The 27,938-nt window shown below is 42.2% G+C and overlaps 1 protein-coding gene across 2 annotated transcripts; it reads left to right on the top strand.

Moving 5' to 3' along the window:
• Positions 1-1,528: 1,528 nt before the first annotated feature.
• On the top strand, positions 1,529-26,485 carry ITK (IL2 inducible T cell kinase). 2 transcript variants are annotated; one of them, XM_065643891.1, is made up of 17 exons: positions 1,529-1,699; positions 10,820-10,924; positions 12,829-12,910; positions 14,319-14,447; positions 15,106-15,146; positions 15,941-16,092; positions 16,534-16,599; positions 16,788-16,842; positions 18,597-18,676; positions 19,294-19,430; positions 20,226-20,300; positions 20,999-21,170; positions 21,899-22,115; positions 22,805-22,869; positions 22,959-23,077; positions 25,722-25,879; positions 26,414-26,485. In XM_065643891.1, exons 1-17 carry the CDS (start codon positions 1,529-1,531, stop codon positions 26,483-26,485), a joined length of 1,896 nt encoding a protein of 631 aa, XP_065499963.1. The 2 variants fall into 2 exon arrangements, with proteins under 2 accessions (XP_065499963.1, XP_065499964.1); XM_065643892.1 differs by having other exon boundaries at positions 1,562-1,699; positions 15,106-15,155.
• Positions 26,486-27,938: the final 1,453 nt, after the last annotated feature.

The following is a 27,938-nucleotide window of genomic DNA, read 5'->3' as shown; positions in this document are numbered from 1 at the left end:
ATCACATAGATATAGATATGTAGATATATATAGGTAGGGATCAATTGCACAACAGCTTCTGTTTCTCCCTGTTTCTGTTTTGTGATACTGCATTGCCTTTAGCAAATTCTCTTATGGATCTGTATGTCAAGTGCTATCTTTAAATTATATTTTTATGGCAAATACGGCTGCTCAGTTGGAATTGAACAAAATTGGTAAGGAATGTTTGATTATCCCTGGAACACGCTGCCTAAACCATTTAACATAAAACAGCAAGGAAGGGATTGCGATCTCTTTTGGGGAGGGATAGCCAATACATTCTACTGAGAAATACGGTTCCCAAGTCCAAGAACGGCCCTATACAATCCAAGTCTTCATTTAAACACTTCGCAATTCTGCTCTTTGTTCAGATTTTTTTTTTCCTCGTGAACTGAATTTCTTAAAAATGAAGTATCTTCTTTGGAGGTTGCAAACAGCTATAAAAATAGATCAGCAACAGGGTGCTACCTCCTTATACCTGAATGTTACATTAAATTAAAGCCAAAAGTCAGCACTGGTAAATTATTTACACTCGAAAAATTTCAGAAATACCTGATTAATCAAATACTTATCTTGTGGTTTCCTCACTTTCCACCAGACTCTATCTCTCCAGTCCTCAATAGCATCAGTAAAGCAATTATATCACTAGTAAAAAAATACACAAAATATTAAAATTGGAAAAGGTGAGGAAAATGAATTGCATTAATTCTAAAATATCAGTGCTGTTGTACTGAGTGCCTTAGGTACATATCAATTATTTCATAATTCTATATTTAGCTTGGTGCTGACTGCCCCAAATGCTGCACCGAAGTCCAGAGGAAACCTGTTGTGCTTGGTTTGATGTTTGTGCTCATTTCTCTCCTGATTACTCTGGTCTTGGTTGCATCTGCAGGGCATGTCGTGCCTGGAACATCCAGCCACAGGCTAATTAGACTGCACCTGAAGAAATCAGTAATCAGTAAATAGTAACCAATGATAATTAATTAGTTATCAGTTATTGTAACTGTTTTCTTTCAGTTTATATATCTAACAACTACAAATATTTATAATTCCTTATACAGATATATCCTGGATATCATTTTCTTTGCTTACATCGTAAGAACTTTCATGTTACACGGGAAACTTCCTCAAAATAAGTAGCATGAAATCTCTGAGACATACAGTCAACTGTTAAAAGGCATCAGGAGCAGGAGACAGATGCTTAATCATGCCACACCCCTTTTTAATTAATCCTTAATCACTGACTCACATCTACTGAATGTCCCTCAAGTGTTATTTTTTCCACAACATTTACCTTAGCATGTATTGCAACATGTGCTGTTCATTTTATGACTTCAGAGAGGATGTGGTTATGCTTTGACAGAAAGGAAGCTTTGCTGTAGATGGGAAGATAAAGCTCGAAGCACCTACACTGCCTTTTGAACATTTTTTTTTATTTTTTTCAAATTAACTGTCTTCGTTCTTGTGTCTCTTTCTTGGACGGGCACTCAGCGCATAGGACAGATATCCCATGTCTTTGGAAAGGACCATTTTTGGCTCAGCCATGAATAACTGTGTGCTCCTGGAGGAACTGCTGATTAAAAAATCCCAGCAGAAGAGAAGAACTTCACCCTCCAACTTCAAAGTGCGCTACTTTGTCTTAACCAAATCCAAGCTGGCTTACTATGAACATCGCCATGGGGTACGTCAGCCATTTTCTCTCTCATAATAGAGTAACAGAGGGAAGGATGAACTTCATTAGAGGAAAGGAAGGATGTTACTGGAGGGAAGGATGATCTTTGTTAAGTTTTATTAATTTCGCTTTTCTAGTCCTTACTACAGCAACATTCACTGAAAATTGCGAAGCGGTCAGATGTGTCATGTAGAGCTTCTGGGCAGTCGGCAATTGGTGTGCATGGAGAAATAAGACTACCTTGCTCTTTTATAGAAAAGATCTAGTTTTGTTGTAGCATGGGCTGTTATAACCAGTGTGTAACGGCTGTGTGAGCCTGTGTCTGGCAGGAGTGACCTGGAGTGGTGTATTGCAAAGATCAGAAGTGTACCCTGATCACATCTGTGGGAAAAATCATCCACAGATCTTCACTCTCATTCTTTTCTTCAGGGCAGCAGACCGATGGCTGGTAGGAGACCAGCCTTGCATTTAAAAAAATTCAGCTGCCATGTGTAACTGACTTCGTCTTCAGAGTTAATTTCAGAAGCGATGTGATGGTGAGATCTATGCTCAGACTAGCATGGTTTCCCCAAGCTTGCCTTTCCCCGATTTGCTAAACATGAAGAAAATTATAAGTCAATCTGCGCACCCCATTGTGCTAAGTGTTCTAGTGAAGTGAGAATTATTTCCCTCTTCTATTTAGCTGGATGTTTGCTGAGCCTCATTACGGTCGTAAATAATATTGCTTGTTTTCCAACAGTCACTGAACATGCTGTTAATCCATTATGTTTAAACACTGTTGCTGTACTCAGAGCAGAACTGGGGATGGTGCTGCCTTGCTATCCAGTGTTCACAAGTTCAGACCATCTGATCTTGCTCAGTTGCAGAAAATTAAGTTAAAACTGAATCCAACAAGAAAAGTATCGTGTGCCCTTGTATTGTATCATAACGCAGTTGAGGTTGGATACCAGCTTTAAGGGTTAACAATAATTTTTAGTTGAAAGTTATTTGTCTCAAATGTGTAAAAAAAGGAAGTTTTTCTTGCTTTTATTTTGTAGTCTGTGTTTTTCTTACCTCCATATTTAAATAGAAAAATATTTATTGCTGTGTAGTGTGTCTATATTTGGTTTGAGACTCTTTCCTATCCAAACTTTCTTTCAAATGCCATTATTTTAAAAGTTTAAGTTCTATTATACCCATTACACCTAATTATTCTGGGTAAAATTTTCAAAAGCATCCAAGTGATTCTTCTGTAGGTATTCAGAGAAATCTTCATAACTAGTTTTCTTTGGTGCTTTCTGAGTCTTGGTGGACTTGAGGTGAATGCAACATGCACTTTGCCTATAAATGATTGCAGAATCACAGTACATGTCTGTCGTCAGCTTTAGACACTGAAATAGTTTGGAAAATCTGATACGGTGACTTTCAGTGGGGCATAGATTTCATGTGCTGTGTGAGTGTTTTTGGAAATTTTCTCCCCTAGCCTTCCTAAAGGTCAATTAGGTGAGATGAGGGTTTGGCGTATTATCTACTTTATGTTATATATTATGTATTTTAAATGTGTATATACTATAATGTGTAGACATGTATATGTAAACACACGTAACTTAAGGCTCTTCTACACATTCGACGGACGGGGGATATGTCTGTAATTACAGGGCTGATTTTCCATGAAATGCTAACTTTTTGCTGACACGAATCAGGTCATTACATGAATAGAACTTCGTGCAAAATGGGGAGAAAAGAGTTTGTCCTGTGAAAGACTCCCAGAACGGATCCTCAGCCTCTTCAGTAATCTTCCCCCAAATTAGACCAACCTGACCTGGAGAGGATCAGGAAAGGACAAGCTGGAGAAGACAAGCTGGAGAGGAAAGCCTAGCGCAGCCCACGCAAGCACCATCTTGTTCTGTGCTGAGAACAGAATGAACCCCCAGCAACTGAATTCACAGCCAGTGAAGGGAAAATTAGGGTACCTGCCCAACACACGGGCTATGCCCATCCCTAAGGGAGAACCAGGACTAGGGAGCGTGTGCAGGCGTTGAAGTTAGTGATCTGTAGTGCTCGTTTTCTGGCACAGGTTTGGCTCTGTTCCCTGAGGACTCTCTCAGATAATTTGTGGGGCTGGCAGGGGTCAGCACAGGCTGTCACCACTACCTGTAGGCAGTTTGCATGTGGTCTCCCTGCTCTGGAGGTTTAGGGCAAAGTGGTAAAAGGACAGCGTTCTCTGTTCTCTGCCAGCTGGCTGCAGTGATGGGGAGTATCCCTAGGCGTGTGTAGTGCACCGTAGAGATGGGGCCAGCAGCTGTCCAGGCTTTTAAAGTACGTATTTTTCAAGGGAAATCTCTGTGGATGTTTGCTCTAAAAGTTTTCAATTAGTTTCTTTAAGAAACCCTTACCAACCTTGCCAGTGGCTTACTGTCCACTTCAATACTGCCCAGTACCCACCTCTCTGGTCCTCAGTCATTCAATAATAACAGCCTGTGCGTAAAGTCAGGCAAAACAACCAGCAAACCGCTTAGCAGCTTGAGAAGTCCCACTGATTTCAGTTGAGTGGCTTAAAGTAAAGCATACGCTTATGCATTAAGTCCAGGCTTAGAAGTTTTGCCTATATTTAACAGGGTTTGGCACCCAGTCCCTTCCTCTGCATTTCGACACTGGGTATAAAAAGATATTTAAGCATTTATTGTAGCAAACTGAAGGTAGGAAATAAGCAGGTCAAAGCGATACAAGGGTAATTCTGTAAATGATATCAAAAGCTGTTCACACAACCAACATCATAAAGGCAAATTTTTGCAATAACTGTAACAGCATTTTCGTCATAACAGCCATAGCTAGACAGAAAGCCCTGTTCTCAGGGACCAAGCACACAATCGCCATTAATGTTAATGAAGGGTATTTACATATCTCATTAGGAGAATGAGCCCCCAATAACCGACAACAATAAGAAGCTGTGTTTTCTGGAATTCATTACACAGTGCACAATGCAAGGCTGTCTTAACATCACGCAAAGCCCTGATAACGGGCATGAGTTCAGCCCCTGTCTCTACTAAAATACATCAGAAGTGCCTTTATTATAACATGCAAATCAATTCCACAGGCAAAAATTCTTCATTTCCAGGGTCTGATTTTATAGCTATTGTGCATGTGAGTAAAGGAGCACATGGGAGTAATCATTTTAACTATTTCAATGAGTTTGATCCTCACCAGAATAACCGACAGTGAAGACCCTATGTGATACTCTCAGGGTGCCAGTACACTTGCAGTACTGCAGAAGAAGCGGACAAGTGAATCCCTTTGGAGAGGTGCCTAGGACAGACTTTCAAAGGTCCTTACTTAGCAAAAATGCTTAAACTGGTGAGTTATGTGTATGTGATTCACCTAACAGCTTATAGTTTTTGGTAAATCCTTCAGGTTAGCAGACAGGAGACTAAAGAGAGATAGTTTAGTATTTCAGACACTAAGTAGAGGTGTTCTTGCATAGTCTTCCACATGTCACATTCCCACCTGAATGGGGACAGCCAGAAATGAGCATCTCTCCCTGTATTTCAAGCCGTCTGTAGTCTAAAAGTGGCACAGATGTCTGAGGCCGATGCCACACTTAGTGGATTGGCCACTGGGCTAGTACCATGCTAATGCGGTACCATTACACGATCTCCACATCAGGGTTGCTCGTCTTGGGGTGCCGAGACCTGCCGAGAGTGCTTGGGTCTCTCTGGATCAGCTATGGAGAAGTGCTCCTTGTCCCTGTGCCACAGTTTTCCCTCTTCATAAATAGCCATTTTGCCCTATACAGGCATTCTGAGAAGTATTGCAGGGCTGGGAAAGTTGCACCTGACACCTGGGAAGTTCATTTTTAGATTTTATATCTTCAGGCACTCATGGGCTATTACTGGTCCAGTTTTTAAAGGCAGCAATGAAAGGAGTACACAGAAAAGGACCAAGTTCACTTTTCATTTACATCAGCACTATCCTTCCTACACTGCTCGGATGCTCAAGAGGTCACATAGCATGAATCAACCTTGTCCTGAGCTCCTTCATTCAGATCTTTGATACTGAGATATAAAGATGGCACTTTAGTGTGTCTTGAAATTTGTTTTCAGTCTCTTGTTTCAGGAGAATAAAGGATTAAACTTGGGTGAATAGCCTTTTATCAGCACCCTAAAAATTCTTCGGCTGCTTGTGGTGCATTATCTACATATTGGGTTACTTGCAGCAGTCCAGATACCCACAGTAACAAAAGCAGCACTTTGTTCCTTGGTCCATCAATCCGTTTTACTTTGATTATTCTACGTAGAATCCAACTTGTGCATCTTGCCCGGCAAAGATTTGGGTTTTTTTCCCCAAGACTCTAATATAAACAGACCAAGACTTCGCTTCTGAAGATCTCCGTTTTGGTGTTCCTGTTAATTAGAGTGACCATTCATACTATTTCTCGTTGTTTAACGAGAAATGTCTAATGTCTATTCTGAATACCTCAACAGTCTTGAAGCTATAATCTTCATCTAAAGTGAATTAACTATGGTTTAACTATGGTTTTTTAACTATGGTTTAACTATGGTTTTTTATAGTGAACTAACTATGGTTTTAAAGACTGCCTTCCAACTAAATACATATCTGAATAGATGTGTCCTTCTTCATAACTTGTCATATATTTATTAACAAGTCCTGTTTGCTTGCCAGCATCTGCAATACCATCTGTCTTCTGATGCATATCTCTAATTTATTAATAAGACACATCGCCCACAAAGAAGTCAGGCTTGACATCTATGTACATCACACCTCTGTCAATGAGGTTCGTCGGAGAACGTTATAGATTGGGCCAAGTCTTCAACCCATGTTTTCTTTTATATCATTAAGGAAGGAATAGTCTTAATATGAATATACTACAATAAGTATGGGATTTCCTAATAGTTACCTGTCATTAGACTTTTCTACTGTGCCCATTTTTGCTTCCAGTACCTGCTTGTGCTTTACATTGCAATCAGCATTGTAACTGATATTGTTGAAACGCCTTCCTATTGCTTTATGTTTTCTCATCTTTTCTGATCTTTTTTTTTTGTCCTTAAAGCTTATATTTTTAATGAAAAAGTGATGGTACCTAGTCAATTTAATTTAGCTTCCCTTCTTTCATTGAACCTTTACTGCAATCCATTCTTTTTCCCAGTCTTTGCTAGAGTCAAGAATAGTTTTGAATAAACTAATATAGTATTCAGCAGTTGTTGCATATACTTTTCTGTAACATAAAATACTTATTTCCATCATATTAGAAAGTTCATTTGAAAGCCAAGAATCTTTTTTTTTTCTTCTTCTATTTCTTGATGGTGACATTGATTTTCTTGTCAAACCACTTGTGCCAATAGTAGGTATGTGCACCTGGGTGTTCTTCTCCATCTCTACTGCTTAGATGAATGGAGGCATCTTAGGCACTGATTGCAATTGATTTTGTCATTCAACACAATTCTATGAACTCTGCATCCAGGGAGATAAAGAGGTGAATGCGAACACGCGACAGTGACACAGGGCAAGCAAAGCCCAGCTGCAGCGTGGAGAGCCGTTGGTAGCGACTGCTGCTGAGGAGTTTGGGGCCACATGAACCTTAATTGCTCGGTTTTCCCCTCACCAGCACAAAAGAAACAAGATACAAGTTCTTACATAACTTTTGAGCCAAGCTGGCTTTACGAAACATGGCATGCTGCCTTTCTGCCTGCCAGAAAATGCTGCCTGCTCTCTCCTCCCATGCTCCTGGAGATAAGGCTGTGCTCACTCCTACCTCACCTCTCCCCAGCATTTATTTGGCCTTCCTCCCTTCCCTCTGCTTCCAGCACTGAGGGCTACTTTTTTTTTTTTTTGCCAGGGCCCTTTGGTAAACACAGTGTGGTTCAGCAAAAAACCTTTAAGCATCCACCAAGAGACCTTCAGCCCAAATGCTTGGTGCAGCACATTTGATGAATGGGCTTCGCCAATGGCAACAGCAAAGTGTTAGCTGGAAAGCAGCAAATTCCTCAGACTGCACAGCTCCATATCTTACAAGATCTTAGACATTCGTGAAGCCTGAGAGGGCAAAGCCGTGGTCAGGAAGTGTGCTCACGGCACAGATCTGGGTCACCTCCACCATGGGCTCCACATCCCCGCTCCTTCCCCTGCCCCAGAGCCTCAGATGGTGAAAAGTGATTCATTTGGTTGCGTGGCCAAGCTGCCGTGGTGTGGGCAAGTGCTGGTGTTGGTGGTTGTGTAGTCTTTGCACATGACAAATGGCAGGTGGCTCATTCCCCAAGCAAGCGTAGTGAGATACCTTCTTGTGTTGCAGAGCAGGGCTATGTCAATTGTCCCATTGTCATTTGTCCTAGTATCTAAGGCAAATAGGGACCATTGTGGTCATCCAGTTTATGCAGTAGGCACAAAATAAAGGATTAATCAGTGAAAGAGCTGCTGGAACTGTGTGGCAAGAGAAGGTGAAATAGCGAAGATGAAGACCGTAATGCATTTGGCTTGTGATGCACCTGGTTCAGTTCTGATCTGTTAGCCCTCCTTCCTGGAATTGCCATATTGCAAATAACGGACCAGAAGAAATCAAACAGCAGCAGCACAGTGGACTTCTCTTGGGACAGCAGCATGCCTGGGTTATCTTTCCCCACACATTATACAGTAAGACCACTGACGTTTTTTTCTGACTGACCAGCTAAAACATCTACATAATTATACTCCAGGCAGACTGAAAACAACAAATAGAGATCCGTCAGCATGTTTTGTCTAGCCCTTTTAGGAACAAGTCTCTGAGGTTTTTGGAGACCACTTTCAAGAGGCTTTTCCTCTCCAATCCCTTCCAAATGGCCTGTTTGCTTTTGTTGGATTAAAGTGCAGTCAGGCATCACAAAAGCAGAGATATGTTTAGCTTCCAGCCCAGTTTCTGGGTAATGCCTGGTTTGTGAGCAGTAATTCCTGTTGTTTGTGCTGCTGCGGGACTGGAATTGCTTTTTATCGGCAAAGTCCTGTCTGATGACGATCTGCCAGGTAACGCACTGGCTGTGAGAGGCACCCTGACATTGCGCTAAAACATGAGATTCTAAAACACTTCCTTTGCTGGGATTACATGATTAAAAGGAGCACAGCAGGTGACGAGAGCTGCAGGACGACTGAACGAAGCTCTTTGAGAAAGCTGCACCCTGACTCTCAGCAGAGTCTGGAAAAGTATCACCAAAAACCAGCCGGCAGTGAAAGAGCAGAGTATGTGACAGGCACAGCATCGCTTCCTAAAGCCTCAGAGGAGGAGTGCATGTGGTTTAGCCCTTCAAAGGAATAAGATGAAGGAGGGTTCAATGCTAGTAAAATTGAAGGTTTTTATAGGAAATAAATGGCTTGTGTCTCATGGAAGGGCTGGGAGTCCCAGGGGCAGAACAAATGATAGAGGAGGTTGTGGAGACAGAAGAAGGCAAGTCTGGAAGAAATAAGTGAATAGACAAGAATGAAAGCAAATACATGGTAAAAATGGGGTGCAGTAAGGCCTTCCAAGGCTTGGCGATATTCTTGATAGTTAATTGGTATTTACATGTAGGGATGCTTTATGGCCTTGGGTTTATTGATACGAAAAAAATCCCACTCCACCTCCTAGATCTATGTAGGCAGATGCTGTCCTGGCAATAAATCCAGAGGCACTGGTTAAACTGCAAGCAAATACAAATACAAAACTCACATTCACCGGCGCAGTCCAGCAAGAGCAGTATCAGACCACACTCTAATAATTGCCCTTTCTTTTCTCAAGTCTGTATACAAAGACAAAATAGCCAGTTGTGCAAGAATAAGGTTTCAGGAGCCTTGGGACCTCTCTGTTTTGAGACTTTTTGACAGGACACAGTGAAAAACCTCACCCTATCTCTAGTAGCATCACCTGCTTCCCTGTTTTAGGTTAAATTGACTGATGGAAGGTACCAACAGAGCAGAGTGAGGGTCAGCACGGCGGTGGGGATGGCTGATGCCAGCACGGCAGAGCCACCAGGTCATGGTGACGTGGGGAGCGAGGGGCAGGAGAGAGCTGGGGGGCGAAGGACACAGAGCGTTGGGTTGGGGGTCTGAGAGAGGATGAAGAGGTTGTCGGAGTCTTGCTACGTCTCCGAATGGCAATCCAGGACAGGTACAACGCAGTTGTTGAAGTTCGTGCTCTCTGCTGTTGACAGCCGCCTGTGTTTGAAAAACAGAAGCTTTTGCTGTGTTTGGGGGTTTTTTTAAATCTCACCAATTTCCGTCACGGTGTTGCAAAGCTGAGCTGGGAGACAACTACTGTTTAATCCCTACTGAAAACGAATCAAAACAGGAAACCCGTTTGCCTCCAAAGGGCGAATGGGTTTGTTGCAAATCCTTCAGAAGCTGCAAGCAGCAGCTCCTGGGGTTCGCTCAGCTCCTGCTTTGCCTGGTCCTGCAAAACCGGGGAGGTTCGTAGGAAATGGGGTACGCGGAGGTAGTTGGGACACTTGGGTGTCTGTTCTTACCCTTTCCTCATTGCCCAGACTGTTACCTAGCTATCTGGTACAGCGTGAATGATAACACAGCACAGGCTGCCAGAAAAACAGTTTTGTTGGCAATTTTTTGAGAATGTTATTTACTTCAAAATTTCCTGTTGTTTTTGCTTAGCTAAAAACCCAGACAGAACAAAAACAGAGAAGTGTTTTTGTTTCTTGGAAAACGGATGCAGTAAAAATATTACATTTTAGATAAAATGCTTAGTTTTGAAGTTCTCAGTATGCAAATATTTTTTTTTAAATTAAATAAATATTGGTTTATAGATTTCAGCATGGAAGAGGACTGTTAGTAAACCAAATGTTTCATGAAAATAGTACTTTTTCATTAAAAAGGTGTTTCATTTAGTTGGAAGAAAAAATAAAACCTGAAGTTCAACCGAAAGTTTTGACTGGTTCGCTAAGAATCCATGTGCTGAGCTGAAATCTGTGTATGTGCATATATGTATGTGTATGTGCAATCCATATAGAGGTGCCATATACAGGAATGATTCTTTACACTTTAAAATGTCTAACATAATCTGCTACTTTGCTTCTGCTCCATTAAATCTGAATCTCCTATGGACATGACAGTCTTGTCTAATTATTCACTTAATCCACAATAATTAGCATTAACCAACTGCTTTTATCTGTCTTTTAGAAAAAAAGGACTTTGAAGGGTTCTGTGGAACTTTCCAGGATTAAATGCGTGGAAATTGTGAAAAGTGACATTATTATTCCCTGTCAGTATAAATATCCTTTCCAGGTGAGTCAGTCCACTGAACATACTGATAGATATATCACTTCATTTTGTATTTCAATAAAATTGTCCCTCACAGTGCAGTCGTTAATGAACCCAACACCACGGTGAATGACAACAAAGGAAGAAAAAGCAGATTGAGGTTTGAATTGAACTGGAGAATCAGAGACTGTTATTATAATACAAGATTCATCAACTCTTTGTCAAGGTTTAAGGCAAACAAAACCAGGACACTCTCATACTCATTGGTTTTAAATTGGAAAGGATTATCTAATCCTACCCCATGTTTAACATGATATTAATCTATCCCACTAACTTATGTTCAGAGAAAGCCCATCTTTCACACGGGGAATCTATCCAGGGTTTTGGACAATTTACCTATTTGGTGCTGAAACTAAATACATCCAGTAGCCTTTGCATCAGAAACTGGTGGATGTGGTGTGCTAGGGAGGCTGTTCCAAACTGTTCTTCCAGAGATGGCTTTTAGTGATGAGATGGTTCAACGACCAGGAGGTGGACAGTGCTAGCTCTAGTATGAGGAAAACCATGTCTAGCGTTCATTATTAATACATACGGGATACATTTATAACATAAATATGGGATACATTTATAACATAAATACTACAGAATATTTGCTCCATTATTGCAACACAAATTCCCTCTGGCAAGTGAGCCCCTCGCAGAGCAGCATGAAATGAGTGATTTTGTGCAGTTGTGCATGCTCATGGCTACGTCTTTTGGAGATCTGCTCTACTGCATATTTCAAAATGTGCCTTAGATTGTCAAAACATTATACAGACATAACAATAATATCAACAGGAGTGGCTTCAAATGAGTGGGAGTTATTCCACCCCTATTTCTGTTTTTTGTAAAAGAGGTTATAATTTATCTCTTCATAGCATGCAAAGCAACTGAGTCACACAGCTGTCTGTGTGTGCCTGCGAGGGCTTCAGGCCAAGAGATAGCAAATGTTTCCTGTTCTTTAAACAATAATCAACATTGCCTCACCTACACCTCTGGAAAAAACTTTAAAAAACAGCTGCTTTCTTGTAGAAACCCCTGTTTAAAGAAAGTGGTCACAGTTTTTCAAAGCATTTGTGCATCGAAGAGACCAGGTCCCATTTGGAATTCAATTGTTGAGATAAATATTGGAATAGAAAACTAGATTAAGCATTACATAAAATTTTAGACCCAAATGTAGTCAGCCGATTCAGTTTCTGAGTCATTTTCGTTCTTGTGATGATTTTACTCCCTGGTCTGAAACTCCACAAATATTCTGTATTTCTCTTACTTCACTTGTTCATCATTAAGGCCAAGATGACAAAAACAGGATCTTGAGTGCTCCGTGTTCATCTGCTCCAGCTTCTTATTTCCCCTCTATAACCCTAGAGAAAGCTATTAAAAACTTTGAAGAACAATAGTAATCCAAATAATCTCCAGGGAGTTGCTCAGGTTTTATATTGACACAAGAAAAGCTAAATTTGGCTCGTAGATCTTAAGCGAAGGTGTCTTACAAGAAATTGCTAAGACACAGATGCCATTTCCCCAGAGATACATGGGCAAAGTAACTGCAGTCAGTGAGTAAATCAGGCTGAACTCTCTGCACATTGAAATTTCTATGTCTCCATTGATTTCAGTGGAGTTTCTTAACAGCATAAAATTGAGCTAAAACATTACTTGTCTAGAATTTGTTCTTGATTGGGGTTTCTACTCTGTTTTAAATAATCAAAAGTCACTGAGGTTGAGAGATGCTCTGAACGGGCTCTGTTACTCCACTTGCCCACATCATCATGTTGTGTGTATGTTGTTGGTATGGGGGCTGCTGCCTTGTTCCTTCAGTGACTCCTTCGTGCCCGACATATCTGGGATTGTCTCTAATGGCTTTCTCCCTTCTTTACTCCCCTCTCCAGATCGTCCACGATAACTACATTCTCTACGTGTTTGCACCCAATCGTGAGAGCCGGCAGAGATGGGTCTTTACACTGAAGGAAGGTAATAAAACCCCTGTGCCCACCTAATTGTTGAAGTTACTTATCCCAGACCAGTTTTCTCACAAGCTGTAATCCAAAGAAAATGTGCATGAGGAGTTTTGTCTTACATCTAAGCATGCAAACTGGTAATGGGGAATGAGGTTATAAAATCAAATTGTTTATAAGTTGGGTGCATGTGCTTTCAACAGCAGTGGAAATTTTGGACACAGAATGCCTTATTTGCCTCTTTCTAGGATAAACTGTTAATATGTTACTGTAATTTGAGGTTTCTTATTCAGGAAGAGATGAGGATTTGTATACGGCTAATTTTTTTTAGAAATGAATCTTTTCTGGGTGGGAGATTTTGCAGCTCTTATTGATAGATTTTTTGTTTGTTTGTTTAGATGAAAACCTTCTTGGAGAATCATGAATATTAAAAACATTTTTGTGGGTAGCTTTTATTTCCTGTTCACCTCCTGAATGGTGCTGTAGTTTGCTGCAACGATTCTGACGTGGAGGCACAGTAACTAACCACTGCAGGCAGAAATGAAGCATAATATTTAACATAAGGAAGGTGTTACTCGGTTACATGAAAATTGCACCAGGCCTCCATCATAGCTTTTTCCTGCTTTGTAACACAAGCTGCTGTGTTGTTCACTCTGAAAAAAATGTGCCTGATATAATATTAAGTTAATGCACTTACTCTTGCAACCAGTTGTTTCCCTTCTGGAGAGCACCTGCTCCAAGCTTCTACTTTATCACCTCTTGTTGTTCAATGTCTGGAGACTATCCACTTACTTGGATAATTTGAATAGTCTCTCGAAACAGGCCAGCAGAAACTTTTTGTTCTTTTTAGGAAAATTATTATTAGAGATAGAGAGGCTTAGCTTCAAAAATAACCTTTAATCACTCACACAAACATTCAAAACTGGTATTTACGTGTGCGAAAAATGTTTAGTGCTGGTGAATGCCAGTACGTACAGCTCTTGCTGAACACCAAGCCAAAGCAGCCTCTGGGTCCTACACATGTACATACTGTAGAGCTGTAGTCTTTCATGGGAATCATCAGTACATGACCTGTCAGGTTTTATTTCTCCTTATGAGACCTTCCTTCTGTGGTCTTCGTGTTTATCAGTTTAAAGAGAGAGTCACTTTGGTGGGATTCTGTTCTCCCACAGTAGAGGTATGGGTTCCATACCCCTACACATCAGTGGTGGCATTCACTCCTTTTGAGAGAAATGAAAACATTAACAGAGGAGGCTGATAGTATTCACCAAAGCTTGGTTTGAAAATAATAAGCAGCTTCTTTAAAGTGTCAATTATTCCAAATCAGTACTAGATGTCTTTCAGTACTAAATGTCTTTCAGAACTGATGCGAGTGCAAATAAATTCATTTTCCCCCTGCTTTTTATTCCCCTAATGTCTTGCAGAAACCAAAAACAACAACAGTTTGGTTTCAAAGTGTCATCCAGATTTTTGGATAGAAGGCAAGTGGCGATGCTGTGCCCAGACAGAGAAGATGGCAGCTGGCTGTGTGGAGTATGACCCCACCAAAAATGGTATGGGATTTGTTAAGACCATCCTGATATTGAAAATATTTATTCCTACCAAAAGTAAAGGATCACATCTGTCTCATACAGAACATCAAAGAATATCATGTTATGTTTCCAGCAAGAGGCATATTGCTGGCTTCTTGGGACATTCCATATTCTGGCATAGATTTTACTGTATATGGCATTCTTTGCTTAGAGTTAACATTTTCCTCTGTGTGATGTTTGGTGCTGTCTTTGGAATGAGATGGAGAACTAAAAACTTGACCAGCTGTGCTCAGTCAATAAGCCATAGCAACTTTCTTAAGATTTAACCCTGTGTGTCCTATTTTGTCCTAATGGTATTTCCTCTGTGGTTTTAATGGCCAAGCTCAATCTTTACTTTGTCTCCTGAAAAAAGCATGTAAGCAGTCAATCATTTTTCACCCAAGATGCTTTTTGCTTGTATCTGGGTGATTCTTTAAGTATTCTGTACACCAGTTTCAAACCCATGCTGTGTGGCTGAGAGTCACTGTGTAGGTGCAGGCTGTTGGCACATCTTACTCTGAAAGACCAAGACTTGCGACTCAATGGTTTTGTGTCACCTTTATCAGTTCATTACCTTGGTGGTTTCATCCCTGGTTTTGTCCAGATCTATTTCAAATTAGCTTTCTTGATTTCATTTCAGCCTCAAAGAAGCCTCTTCCCCCCACTCCTGAAGATAACTGGGTGAGTGCAGTGAGGCGCGCTAAGCTGTCCTTAATACCCTGTGTATTTAACTAGCAGCACTGAAAATATCCTCATTAAGGTTCATCACAGTGCAGTGACCTAGAATATCACCTGTGCTAACGTTCCCTGGGCATTCCCTTTACCTTTTCCTATTTTTTCATAAGCTATAAATCAGCAGTATCCCATTAGATTAAGGTTGTCCTGCAAGCTCAGCTCGGTTTCACAGATAGCTCTCCAATGATGAGTGAAGTTTCAACTGTGGGGTGTTTTGTTATGTTTTCTTTTGTTTTAATCTATAAAAAGGGAAACTGGGGAAGTAGGAGGGATGTGAGAAAAGTGATTTTTCAAACCCACTTGTGGATGGGACAAAATGTCATTGACTTACTCAATGAGAAGGGAGAAGCAGGGTGGTTGTCAGGGCTGGGTGTCCTACTGGAGGGCAGCAGGGCATGGGGACAGTCCCTCTAGGGAGGCCAGGGGGATTTCATCACTAGAGGCTTTTAAGAGGAATTTAGGAAACGTTTGTGAAGAATAGATCAGACAGAGGAAATCCTGCCCTAAGAAGGAGTAGATAACTATTTTCTGTGCAGCTGAAATTTTTATATGAATTTCATTGTTTGACAGTGCTAAAAATTCTCATGTTGTCAACATACCCCACTAGACACCCTGGGGTGCTTTCCTAGCTTTGAGGCTTTTGAACACAGAAGACACCAGTGCTGCCAGGGAAACGTCATTTTAGAGAGCATGCCATTGTTTTTTATGAATATGATGACCCTTTTCCCTAATTTGTGCAGACAATGTTACTAGACCCAAAGGAAGCCTTAGTTGTGGCCATATATGACTATGAAGCCCAGAATCCACAGGAGCTGACGTTACAATATAACGAGGAATATTATGTGATTGACAGCTCTGAGGAACATTGGTGGCTGATTCAAGATAAGAATGGGTAAGTCACTTTTCAACAGCCAGTTCACAAATCCTTCCTAAATCCACTTTGTTCTTCCATTAACATATATGCTGGCCCCGAGTATAACTTCTATGAAGCATCTTCTGACATACAGAACAAGAGTGATGGAAGGTTATTTACAGTAACTTTCTTCCCTTTTATTTTGCTTGTATCCAGGCAGCTGAAGAATCCAAGTTAAGTAAAAATAAAACAAATCAAAACAACAGTCCTTAGCTCAGGCTGATATTTGCTATCATACATGCAGGGGGGAAACTGTGAAGCTCTCCAAGTTGTTTCCTTTGCCCAGTAACCCTACTAAGCACATAACAACCACCATTTCTATCAATGCAAAGAGCAAGCAAATCCTTCAGGGCTGACTCCCACAGATGCAAAGAAAATCCTGTCTGTCTAGCGTGCTCATGCTGTGTTGCACTTTAACAGGCATGAAGGCTATGTGCCAAGTAGCTACCTGGTGGAAAAATCGCCTGACAATCTGCAAATGTATGAGTAAGTTGTGCCTATGTTTTTCTTGTACCTCTGTGTGCCCTGGATTTGTTATAGAAGCTACAAGCCTCCACTGTCCCTGCCCCACAGAATGTGTCGTTGCTAACGCTGGGGGTGCTCAATTCAGAGGCTTTTGAGCAGAAACTTTAACAGCCTCGAAACGCTAACTCGGAGTCTTTTGATGTTTTCAGATGGTACAATAAGAACATCAGCAGGAGCAAAGCAGAAACACTTCTCAAGGATGAGGTAAACCAGTGTTATGTGCGGAGCAGATGGGCAATAATAATTAATTAATGAGAAATAAGGAGAAGCCTGGGAAGGCTGCTTTGTGTAAGAGACTGCTGAACCCTGGGTCCCTGCTGTGTTGCTGTCCTTGGCTGTTCTTAGCGTGCAATACAAAATAAAGGACCACTAGCAAGCCCTCTCGCTTCCACGACAGCCGAGCGTGGGTAGAGAGCTGAGCCATCCTTCTTTGGTCAAACACACCCACTAACTGGGGCTGATGGAAAACACTGTTTCTGAACACTGTGTCAACTGAAAACCATGATTTTAGCTCATCTTCTCTGTCTCTGCAGGCGGCCTGCCAATGCCAATAGTTCTCTGAAAATCTAACCAATCTCGTGCTGAAATATTTTGGGCAAAAGCCAAAAGTATGAGTTTGGGTTTTTTTTAGTTTTGTGTGTGCATGTGAGCACGCATCTGTAATTTTTCAGTTGAGCCAGAGTTTTCCAGTGGAGATTGTAGTAAAACCAAAAAGAATACACTTCTTGTTGAATTTTTCCACACAAACACAACCTTAGTTTTTAAATCAGCTCTCACACTAAAAGGAGACCCCAATACCATGTTGTTTCTTGGAATGATAGTATTTTATGGAAATAAAAGCATTTTTATGTGGTGTTAAAAATGCTTTTAGTTGCCACATATTGGGGAGAGCTATGGGGGTTGTGAGGTTTTGAACCAGAAGGCTCTGCAGCCACACAGGGGTAGTTGCCACAGAAAAGTTGCACTGGTAGGATCAAAATGAAAAACAAGATCACCGAACCATGCATGGACACATCCCGTAGGAGTTCATAGGAACTAAAAGAATTTTTAAATAATCAGGCATTTGTGATGCCATATGAAAAGCATCTTTTTCTGCAAACAGAAGAAAAACGCATTTTTTATTATTGATAGATAGGTAAACACAGCATATTTCATCCAAACCGTGATGTTAAATCTTCTTCTCTGCCACCTGATTCATTAGCGCCTGGCCCTGCAGGATCATGGCCTATGATACATTTTAGCATTCAGATGAGTAGAAAACAATTACAGTGAAAAATTAAAAAGGAAAATTGTCCTGTGAGTGCCAGAGTGGAGGAAGCCCGCTTTCCTACACATTTATGTTTAGATACTATATGACTTAGGTACCTATGAAATGGCAGGGTCTTGTCCAAACTTTTCCCATTTGTGGTAGATTGGTAAATTATCTCCCATATGGATTCTTCGATGTTGACTACATTGTAGTCTGGCTCTATAGCTGCTCTTTCCATGGAGGGCACTCAAAGGGCGTTGGCTTTCCACTCGGCTGCACATTTCATTGAACTTGCGTGAAATTAATATCACCAGTGTTCTGTCAGATAGGGTTGAAAGCAATCAATGGCTTCGGAATTTCTAGAGGAGAGGCTTGGAGGGACAGAGAGGCACACGGTCTTGTACCCACACCCACGCATACTCAGCACGAGCGCATAAGTCTCATTTCCTCAGGAAACCCAGCTAAAAATACCCAGCACCCGAGAGCCCAGCTGGGTGTACCTGCAGGCCCTGGGCGGCCGTCAGAGCTGTGCATGGAACACACCGAGCTCTGTCAGCTGCTCATGGCTCTTTTTTTTCCTACATGTTTAGCACATCCTCCTGACTGAGCAGTAGACAGGGCTGAAACGAGCAGAGCTCTGCCCCCAGCCCACTTCTTTTTTTTTCCATTATGTCTCTAACCAGTTTTCTCTCCTTTGTTTCTGTTACAGGGTAGGGAAGGTGCCTTCATGGTGAGAGATTCGAGGCAACCTGGCATGTACACAGTCTCTGTTTTCACCAAAGCACTAAGGTACAGCTGAGCTCAGCAGCTTTTCACATCAATGACATCGATGAAATGGCTTCTGTGAGAGTGTAATCTCTCTAGTTGTTTTGGCATTATAAAGAGAGAGCAGAAGGTTCATGAAAATAATAGAGGAAAACACTTCCAAAAGAGGCAGAAGAGTTAGTTAACATTCGCAAAGTGTATTAAAGAATCCACTTTTCCCTGCATATAAATATATGCCTATAAACAGTCCCTTAGACATCACTGGGGTTGTAATTTTGAGAAGATTGTACCCCAAGTGAAGTGTTGGTAAGATCAACATGGACTCATCAGAGGTGGGTAATACAAGACTAGTGAAAGGGTTTCAGTGATGGGGCAGAAAGTTTTGTTTCAGAAAGCAGAGGCAGAGAAACAGTTCTCAACCCACTCTTATCAGGAAACCTCAGCCTTTCTAGAGATGAGACCATCTATGAGTGAGAGGGAGAACACAGCTTTTGTTACCAACTGCAGCTCGCTCCTTGCTCCTCTCCCATTAGTTCTGAGTAGTGAAGGTTCATCTCCTTGGCTCACTTGCTCCTCTTCCATTTACGCCCTGAATTCCTGTTTATTTGCTGCAAACACAAAGAAAACCTCCTCTTTTTCAGCACGGACAACAATCCTGTTATAAAGCATTATCACATCAATGAGACAACTGACTTTCCAAAGCGATATTACTTGGCAGAAAAGCATGTGTTTGACTGCATCCCTGAACTCATCAACTATCACCAGCACAACGCGGCAGGTGAGTGGAGGCTGATGCTGACCAGGGAAGCTGTGGTTTTACTATGCATCCAGGTCAAGGTTTTGAATGAAGGAAGGCTCTCAAGCCCTCTGTCCTTACTGTGAAACATTATATGGCATCACCTTTTCTTCCACTTATCCTGGCACTTGGGTGGCACAAAAATCACCATCTCAGGCCAGCTTCCAGCATTACATCTTCATTGTGGTTGTCCTTCTAAGGCTGATATGACAAATACAGGTGCCATGATGACATACTATAGAAAGCCCTTTCATCCTGGGAGCCCGTGGGGGTGTGTGACCACTGCCAGACCAAGCTACCTGTTTGAGTTACTCTTCAGGGCTTTCTTGCCCAGTAGGTGATATATCTCTGGGACTTGATTTGACACAAAGTTAGGGACATGGCCAGAACCCATAGTCAGACATGGGAGTCACCAAAGACTAAGACTCCCATCCCTACCATCCAGGAGTACCAAGGGAAACCCTGGGCTTCTAAACTACAAATAAAAAGTATAATAAAAGGTATAACTTGGCATTTCATCAGAGTTAATAGAGACTCACAGCTCACATTTTCTGACAGAGCAAAAATGGAAAATGGGCTGAAACTGCTCAGGATTGGCTTCCTTTTAGCAGGCAGGAAATCGCAGTCTGAATAGAGGTTCAGCTGCCCTCAAGTGGAACTGAGAGCTCAGTACAATAAATCTGCTTCCAGTATCTAGACGGCCTTCTGGGGTAGTGACGGCCACACTTCCCATGACTGTGACAATAACTGGAACCCATCTTCTCTTCTGTTATTCAGGCCTTGTCACTCGTTTGCGGTATGCAGTCTCTTCTTGGAGAAAAAAGGCCCCAATCACTGCAGGGCTGAGCTACGGTATGGTACTCTCATGACTATCTGGGAATCACACTCCTCACTGGTTATCTGAATGATCCTGAATATCCCCATGGATGCTGATGAATATTCATGTGACTATCACCACAATAAATAGCTTCCTTCAGATCTTTACACTGCACTACTGACTAGATTATCATCTTTTTCATTACCATTGGTAACTGAATGAACTGACAGTGCAGGGTCTTGAGGGAGGTGATGAGATACCCAGGGTCTCAATGAAGTCAACATTAGATGCTGAAATGAATGCTGAACAAAGGTGATGGGAGTAGAAGCATAGCATAACTTGATGAAAGCTGAGTTCCTCCTTAAAGATGCCTCCATTTCCATATTTTGTCTATAGAATTTTGCTAGTATCATCTTTACTGTAACTCTTGGAGACAAGAAAGAAATTAAAAACCATGTTGTGCTTGGTAGTGCACATATGCATGATATAAACGATCCTCCCTGAAGAACTGGATAGACAGGACAAATAGGGAAAGAAAGGGGATGTTGTTATTCCTATTCCTGAACATGCCCTGCAGCATGGATCAGACAAATGAGCTACCAAAGGTCAGACAGACAACTTGAGGCACGGTCAGAGTCTCACTCAGAGTCCTGTCTCAGTGTTTAACCCACGAAAGCTTTTTGTTTGCCATTTTACTGCTATAACCTTACTCTTTCTCCCTTACAATCAACAGGAAAATTGGTCATTAACCCCTCTGAGCTCACCCGTGTACAGGAAATTGGCAGTGGTCAGTTTGGGGTGGTTTACCTTGGCTACTTGCTGGAGAAGACAAAAGTAGCCATAAAGACCATCCGTGAAGGAGCAATGTCTGAAGAGGATTTCATCGAGGAAGCTAAAGTCTTGATGTAAGTAGCGGATTCACCAAGAAAACCAGATCCTGTAGGATTCGTAAGATTGAACCAATATGTTGTGATAATGTTCAGGAATATGAATGGGTAATTTAAACTTGGATTATCTACTATGTATCTAAATAGTATCTAAAGAGACCAGTGAGCTCTGGTGGTTACAAAGGAAGGCAATTCAAGGTGTAGGTGAATTGCTGTACTTGTAAGTCTATCGATATCCAGAATAGCCTTCGAGATCTCTGCTGTTCTGAAAGGCAGGGTTAGTTGATGGCATGTTTTGAAAAGCGAGGTGGTTTTTCTCAAAAATAATTAAATGGAGAACTCTCTTAACATCTGAGGGAAATTTTATTGGAAAATCTTACCTGCAATTTTTTTTTTTGCTTTGCACAACTGAAAATATTTCTCTTTGGTTTTATATACTTTGCCTGTGTTTTTTACATTTCCTTCCCTTCAAAAGAGACAGAAATTGATTTTATTTTTGTTCGACTGGATGATTTTCCATGCAGAAAATTCTTTTGGTGACCATTACCATTAAAATGGAACAATAGTGCTACTTGATATTAGACCTGGTCTACACATTTTCCTTTCTGCTTCCATAGTTGGCCTTTGCAGAGTGAGGTGCGCAGCAGGATGACATAGGCAGCCGTATATATAACACACTTGCTATAAGGACAGGAGGCACTGAGCTTATTTCAGCCTCTTTCCAACCTTCCCTCACCATCCCACAGGAAGCTGTCTCACCCCAAGCTGGTCCAGCTTTATGGCGTGTGCTTCGAGAACACTCCCATTTGCCTGGTGTTTGAGTTCATGGAGAACGGCTGCTTGTCCGACTACCTGAGGAGCCAGCGGGGCAGTTTTTCGAAGGAAACTCTGCTAGGGATGTGCCAAGATGTGTGTGAAGGAATGGCTTATCTGGAACAAAACTCTGTCATCCACAGAGACCTGGTATGTTGGTCACAGACAGACTTTTCCTTTTCCCTGTGCTTCCTCCCTTCCCTAATTTCAGCTTTCACACTCTTGCCCATCTGTTGACCGGGGATCAAGTATTACCTCTTATTGCAGAAGCAGCATCAGTACTTCAGAAAACAAACAAAAAGCCAAAACACGTCCTCTGGAGAGCTGATTAATCTATTTCCCCTAATTGTGTTTGGGAGAGGAGAGGAGAGGCCTCTTTTGCTCCCTGGGAGCCCCAGCTCCCACAGTTCCCAGGGACTGACCACTCTTCATGTCTAAATGGAAGTGCCCAAAAGACCCATTTTAATATATGCATAAACATCTCTTTCTGATAAAATACTTTTAATTACATGGTATTCAATCAATCTGTATCAGTCACTGCTGCTGTTTTGTTAGGGGAGCAAGAACAGTGGATAGCTATGGGTCTTTCTGTGCCCTTTCTGGGCAACAAGCCCTACAAGTAAGGCTGATGGTTGAATAGCTTTCTTGGCAACAGGAACATGCTGGCCATAAAATGTACAGAAAGCTTGAAAACCTCAAGTTTCTGCCCTCTTTGTAGGGTATGATGTCACTTTGATTCTCCTTTTTTTAGGCACTATCTGCTCTGCCAGGGTAAAACCAAGTGGCTGTGATAGTTTTTTGGCTCTGACCTTCTACCTTTGTACCTTCTTTTCTTGCAGGCTGCCAGGAACTGCCTGGTGGGGGAATCTCATGTGGTCAAAGTGTCCGACTTCGGGATGTCAAGGTAATGATGCCAAGGCTGTGCCCGTTACCTGTGGGGCTGTCACAGGACAGAGGGCTTACTCAGCACACTCCCTCTTTTTCCTTTTCCAGGATCGTTCTTGATGACCAGTACACCAGCTCCACAGGTACCAAGTTTCCAGTCAAGTGGTCTGCTCCAGAGGTTTTCTCCTACAGCAACTACAGCACCAAATCTGATGTTTGGTCATTTGGTAAGAATCAATTGTTAGAATGGAAAAAAAATTCAACAAACACCAGCTCAGAAAAAACCTGGGGACTCCATCCTCAAGTAAAGTCTCCTAAGCACTACATCCTCTGGGCTCCGAGGGTGTTTTGCCTGAATAATGGTTTAGAAAAGCAAGCCTAAGTCATTTAAGTGAAAGAAAGGAAAGAATAGCAAACTATCTAGATGCTTTGGAACACTGCAAATACTGCCAACTTAATGTATCATATCTATGCAAGGTTATACAGCACCAAATAATGAACTCTGTTCCATGGTGATATAGCAGGAGTGTTAAAGGAAAGGGTGGAGAGTCACTGGCAAGACTATGCAAGGAAAGGAAAGGCTTTTGGGCACTCCATTTCTCTGCAGACCAGTCCCGGGCACTGATGCTCCACTCAAACTCTCTGCCTTTCCAAGTTTGCTCTGCTGAGTCTATTTGCTTTCTGGCAATCTGAAAATATTATTTCACTGCTCACATTTTTCCCCTCATTTCCTGCTCCCCAATGAATTCTTTTATGATTTGCATCTCTTCTTTCCTCTCCCTTCTGGACCCTCATAGATAAGAAAGCCGTTGTATATCTTTTTCCCCCAAGTCGTTGGCACTGGAGATAACAAAGGCTGTCCCCTGGCCTGTTGATCTGGCACACTAACACATCTGGCGCATCTCCAGCTAACATGCAAATCGCGGTACTGCAGAATGAATCGGTGCAGTGTGCTGTGCACAGCACACAGTCAATGGGGTGCCACTCAGCTCTGGGCCCAGCAGTAAATAATGCAGGATTATAACCTTTGCTAGTCTGCACTTGCGAATTCTGTGCTTCCCCCTCCCTTTCCCATGCCCTGCTGTGGAGCTCACGCTGCTTCAAGCTGTGCATTCTTGTGGTGGGGGTGCTCAGACCCACGCAACAGCCTTTGAGAACCCAACCCAGATATGCTTCAGAGAACACCATTCCTCTTTCCATGTGCCCTGGCATGTGGAGGAGGCTGTCTCACCACGTAACGCCAAGGGATATTTGCCAGTGGAGCTATCTCCGACACCTCACAGCAAAGTGGCAGTGACATGGGGAGAGTTGCTAATTCGGTAAGAATGTTTTTCTGCTTCACAAATAGGAAACTGGCCTGTACACTGAGAGCCAGATGCTTGCAAAAAGGGTTCTCGGTTTGATTTACAGTCAAGCCGAGCCTGGTGAAGTCGGCTCACTCCAGTTGCAGGGCTGAATGAAATACCGGTGAGCTTTGTTTGCGTCGGTCAGTCCTTCTTTGTGAAATGTGCAGACAACAGAGTTGTACATCTGTCAGACTTGTTATCTCCCCATCCAGTGGGGTTTGCATAAGAGGATTTCTCTGTCATGTCATGGTCTCATGACTGCGAGCAGCTTTCTGCTCTGCTACTCTGCAGCCCGTTCATCCCTTCTGCCAGGCCTGAAATCCTGCTGCGCCCAGGAGAATAAAGTGGGTGTGAGAAATTCCCAGTGCAGGAATCTGCACTCTGGGGGAGTACAACTGCTTTGCTTATTCTTCAGTAGAGCAAATACCATTGGTGAGGAGCTGCGATCTCTGTGCATCTTCCTATGTGAAGAATTCAAACCTGGAAAGCAGGCATTATTTAGCAAAGTTGATTGTGGAGTTACACAATTTTATTGCAGATCAGTCTACCTATCTGTCTGTCTCTGTTTTCTAACACAATGTGGACACAGTTTACCAAGTCAGTCATCTTAGGTGACCAAGGAAATTCAACCTAACCATGACACAGATGCCTTGCATTCACTCAATTTACCCAGCCTCTCTGATTTGGTGGCCAACCACCACATATTCCACAGTCCTTTTGTCTTTACCTGTCGCTCTTCCACTACACTAGAGAAGCATGAGTTTCTGTACTGCTCTGAACAGTAATCATAAGAAAACATTTGACTGTTTAGGAAAAGAGGAAAAATATGCTGCAATCCTTTGAAATTCCACTGTCATTGCATGTGAATTCATCCCAGTGAATCACACCACCTGGGATGTTTTGCAGGTGGTGATTTCCCAGCACTGAGGCTAAGCTGACTAACAGGAATGGAGCAGTTCATGTTGGTTTCTGGTTCCTGAGTCTCACCAAAATACAAGCAGATCCTGGTGTAGGACACACCACAGGCAGGATCAGTGACCTGTGTCTTCTATTGACTAACTGGAACCAAAAATAGATGAACTGAATCAGTGACCAAAAGTGGGTTCTCTTTCCCAGATTACACATCTGGATGGAGTACATGGACAAGCATTCCCTCTTCACAGTTTGGGAGGAGACATGCAGCACTTCTATGCTTTCTGATATGTAACACACTTAGACCTCACTGGCTCAGGGGTAAAGACATCCCTGTCGTGCTAGACTATCATGAAGTAGGATGCAGAGAAGTCAAACTTGCAGTGACCAAACTGCTGCAGTCCAGCTGCAGAGATCCTAGTTGGCATCTTCAAACTGTACAGCTGTGTTAGGGCCTGATTTCTCAGATGTGTACTGAGAATCCGAGCGAAAATGCTTTGCCAAGTAACAGACACCCATGCTGAACTGCAGAGAAGGGCAGGTGGAAGGTGGCCACGGACCTGCTAAGGATTCTATTTGCTTTTTTGTGATTTTTCTCATTTGTTTGCTTTAGGAGTGCTGATGTGGGAGGTCTTCAGTGAAGGTAAAATCCCCTATGAGAATCGTACCAATGGAGAAGTGGTGGAAGAAATCAATGCAGGATTTCGGCTCTACAAACCCAAGCTGGCCTCCAAGGCGATTTATGAGGTCATGAGCCACTGCTGGATGATGGTTAGTATTGTAGCTCCCAAACACAAGAGCTTTCTTCCCTTTGGCTTTTAGGAGGGGAGAGAGAGGTACACACTCCACATGCTAACACAAGGTAAAATCATGGAGGTGAGCATTCTGTAGCTTTCATCTGCACTAGCATGCAAACTCTAGGCTCTTTGCCTTTTATTTAAGCTGCTGTTTCTATAGAATGTGTTGACTTCACCGAGAATTCTATGTAGTGCACCTAACTCAAGTTAATTCAGCAGTTTGCTTCCTAAAAAAGCTGCAGATCTGTGGGGCTGAGTTTTAATAGCGATGGTAAAAATGACAGCCAACCCATTACAAGGTACTTAGTGTCCACTAGGCAATATTCACTGCTAGTAGAAAAGAAACATTGCACAGAAGGAAGCTCATTCTTCCGTTGGCATTTTCGCTGTAACAATAGATTGTATTTTTGTTAATACGCAGTTTCTTCACAAGGTTTTCCTTCCTAACCTCACCATTCCTCTCAAGTTGACATTAATGTTCTCCTGCTCTCTTCCCTCCCCTGCTCAGAGGAAAGATGACCGTCCGTCGTTTTCTGTTCTGCTGTATCAGCTGAATGAAATCTCTGAGTTTGATCTGTAATCATGGCGCTGGCTGCTAAGCGAAGCTAAGAGAGTCCTGAGAGGGCAGATGGCTGGATTTTCCCCACACAAAGCATTAACAGGAATCCTCTTACCATAGACACTTGCCATATGCCTGGGGAGAACGAGAGGGCAGAGGCTGGTACTTCCAGACAGACAAGATAACCCCAGGTCTTCCAGAGCCTCAACAAACACAAGCTTTGGTTTCGCCAGAAACGTGGTTTGCAGCTTACAAGAAGAACCAGCAACTGAGTACAGTCCTGAACCACGCAATCCAGCAAGTGCATTTCTCCTGAGGATACAGCCTCAAAAGCTAAGAGAACTGACATTGCTATTCCAGTTCTGTGCACTCCCAAATTAAGTCCTTCCCTGGGGAAGAAAACTCTGTCTTTGACTGAGGAGGAATGTTTAGACATATCCATGGCTCTCCAATTCAGAGTGGTCTGGACCTGAGCAGGAATAAGCCTGGGACACAGGGGAACAGCCTGCATTTAATGACTTCATTTCTGATGTCGATATTTCAAGGTGGTTTTGTTCTCCCTTTGCATGATTTTCCCTGAAACTGTGGCAAACTAGGAACAGGTACCCAGTAAGCTGATGAGGTGTCCGCGTGTGCACTGGAGTTTGTAAGGAATGAAGAAAAAAAAGCAACATGTTGAAGAGTCTTGAAATTCTCTCAAATTGCATTGTATAGGGAGCAGGAAAATAGGATTCTGCTGCAAATGCAGACATTCTTGGAGGCGAGGAGTAAAATCTGAAAGTTTGTATTAGTTTTTTCTTCAGTCTTTCTACATCAGAAGACAAATATGTTATCTTCATCCAATTTTTTTGAGCTGCATATGGAGGACTGAGCAGTGCAGAGTGCTGTGTGCCTCCAGTGCAGGACAAGACAAGAATCCATTACCTGATTATCTGTGCAAGGTACAGGAACATATTCCTGAACTCGTGTGTTTGGAAGGAAGGAGCCGGAGCGCTCAAGAGAGTAGGTATGAGGAGAAAACATGCAGAGTATGTACTCAGTGCACCAGTGATACTGAAAAGAGTTTTCTCCTACTTCAAAGAGTAAGTGAATCATCACAAGTAAAGACTTTTCCACCTCTTCTGTGAACAAACTGGTGAATCCTCCAAGGACTGATCAAAGAAAAAGTCCTGTGCTAAAGGACTGCCTGGGTATTTACTCCACAAGGAGTTCCACACTATGTGGTAACAGCAGAAGAAGGTACAAACACCATCCATCTCCTGGTACTTGAGTGAAAATCTGCTTTTTCACTGCAAGACGGACACTGTTTTGACATTACTGGCCTCAAAACCAAAAGTGTGGGTGTTAGAGTCCTGCAGAATTTGTAAATAAGATCAGGACTTTCTGCTTAGCATTAACAATAACTAGAGAAGTCAATAGGACTCACAGATGATATGTGCATATATGCAGTATTTTTTTTATGCTTCTCTGTTTG

The sequence above is a fragment of the Caloenas nicobarica genome, chromosome 13, assembly GCF_036013445.1.
Source record: "Caloenas nicobarica isolate bCalNic1 chromosome 13, bCalNic1.hap1, whole genome shotgun sequence".
In the NCBI taxonomy this organism is placed as follows: Eukaryota; Metazoa; Chordata; class Aves; order Columbiformes; family Columbidae; genus Caloenas; species Caloenas nicobarica.
This window is presented reverse-complemented; position numbering and strand designations above follow the sequence as displayed.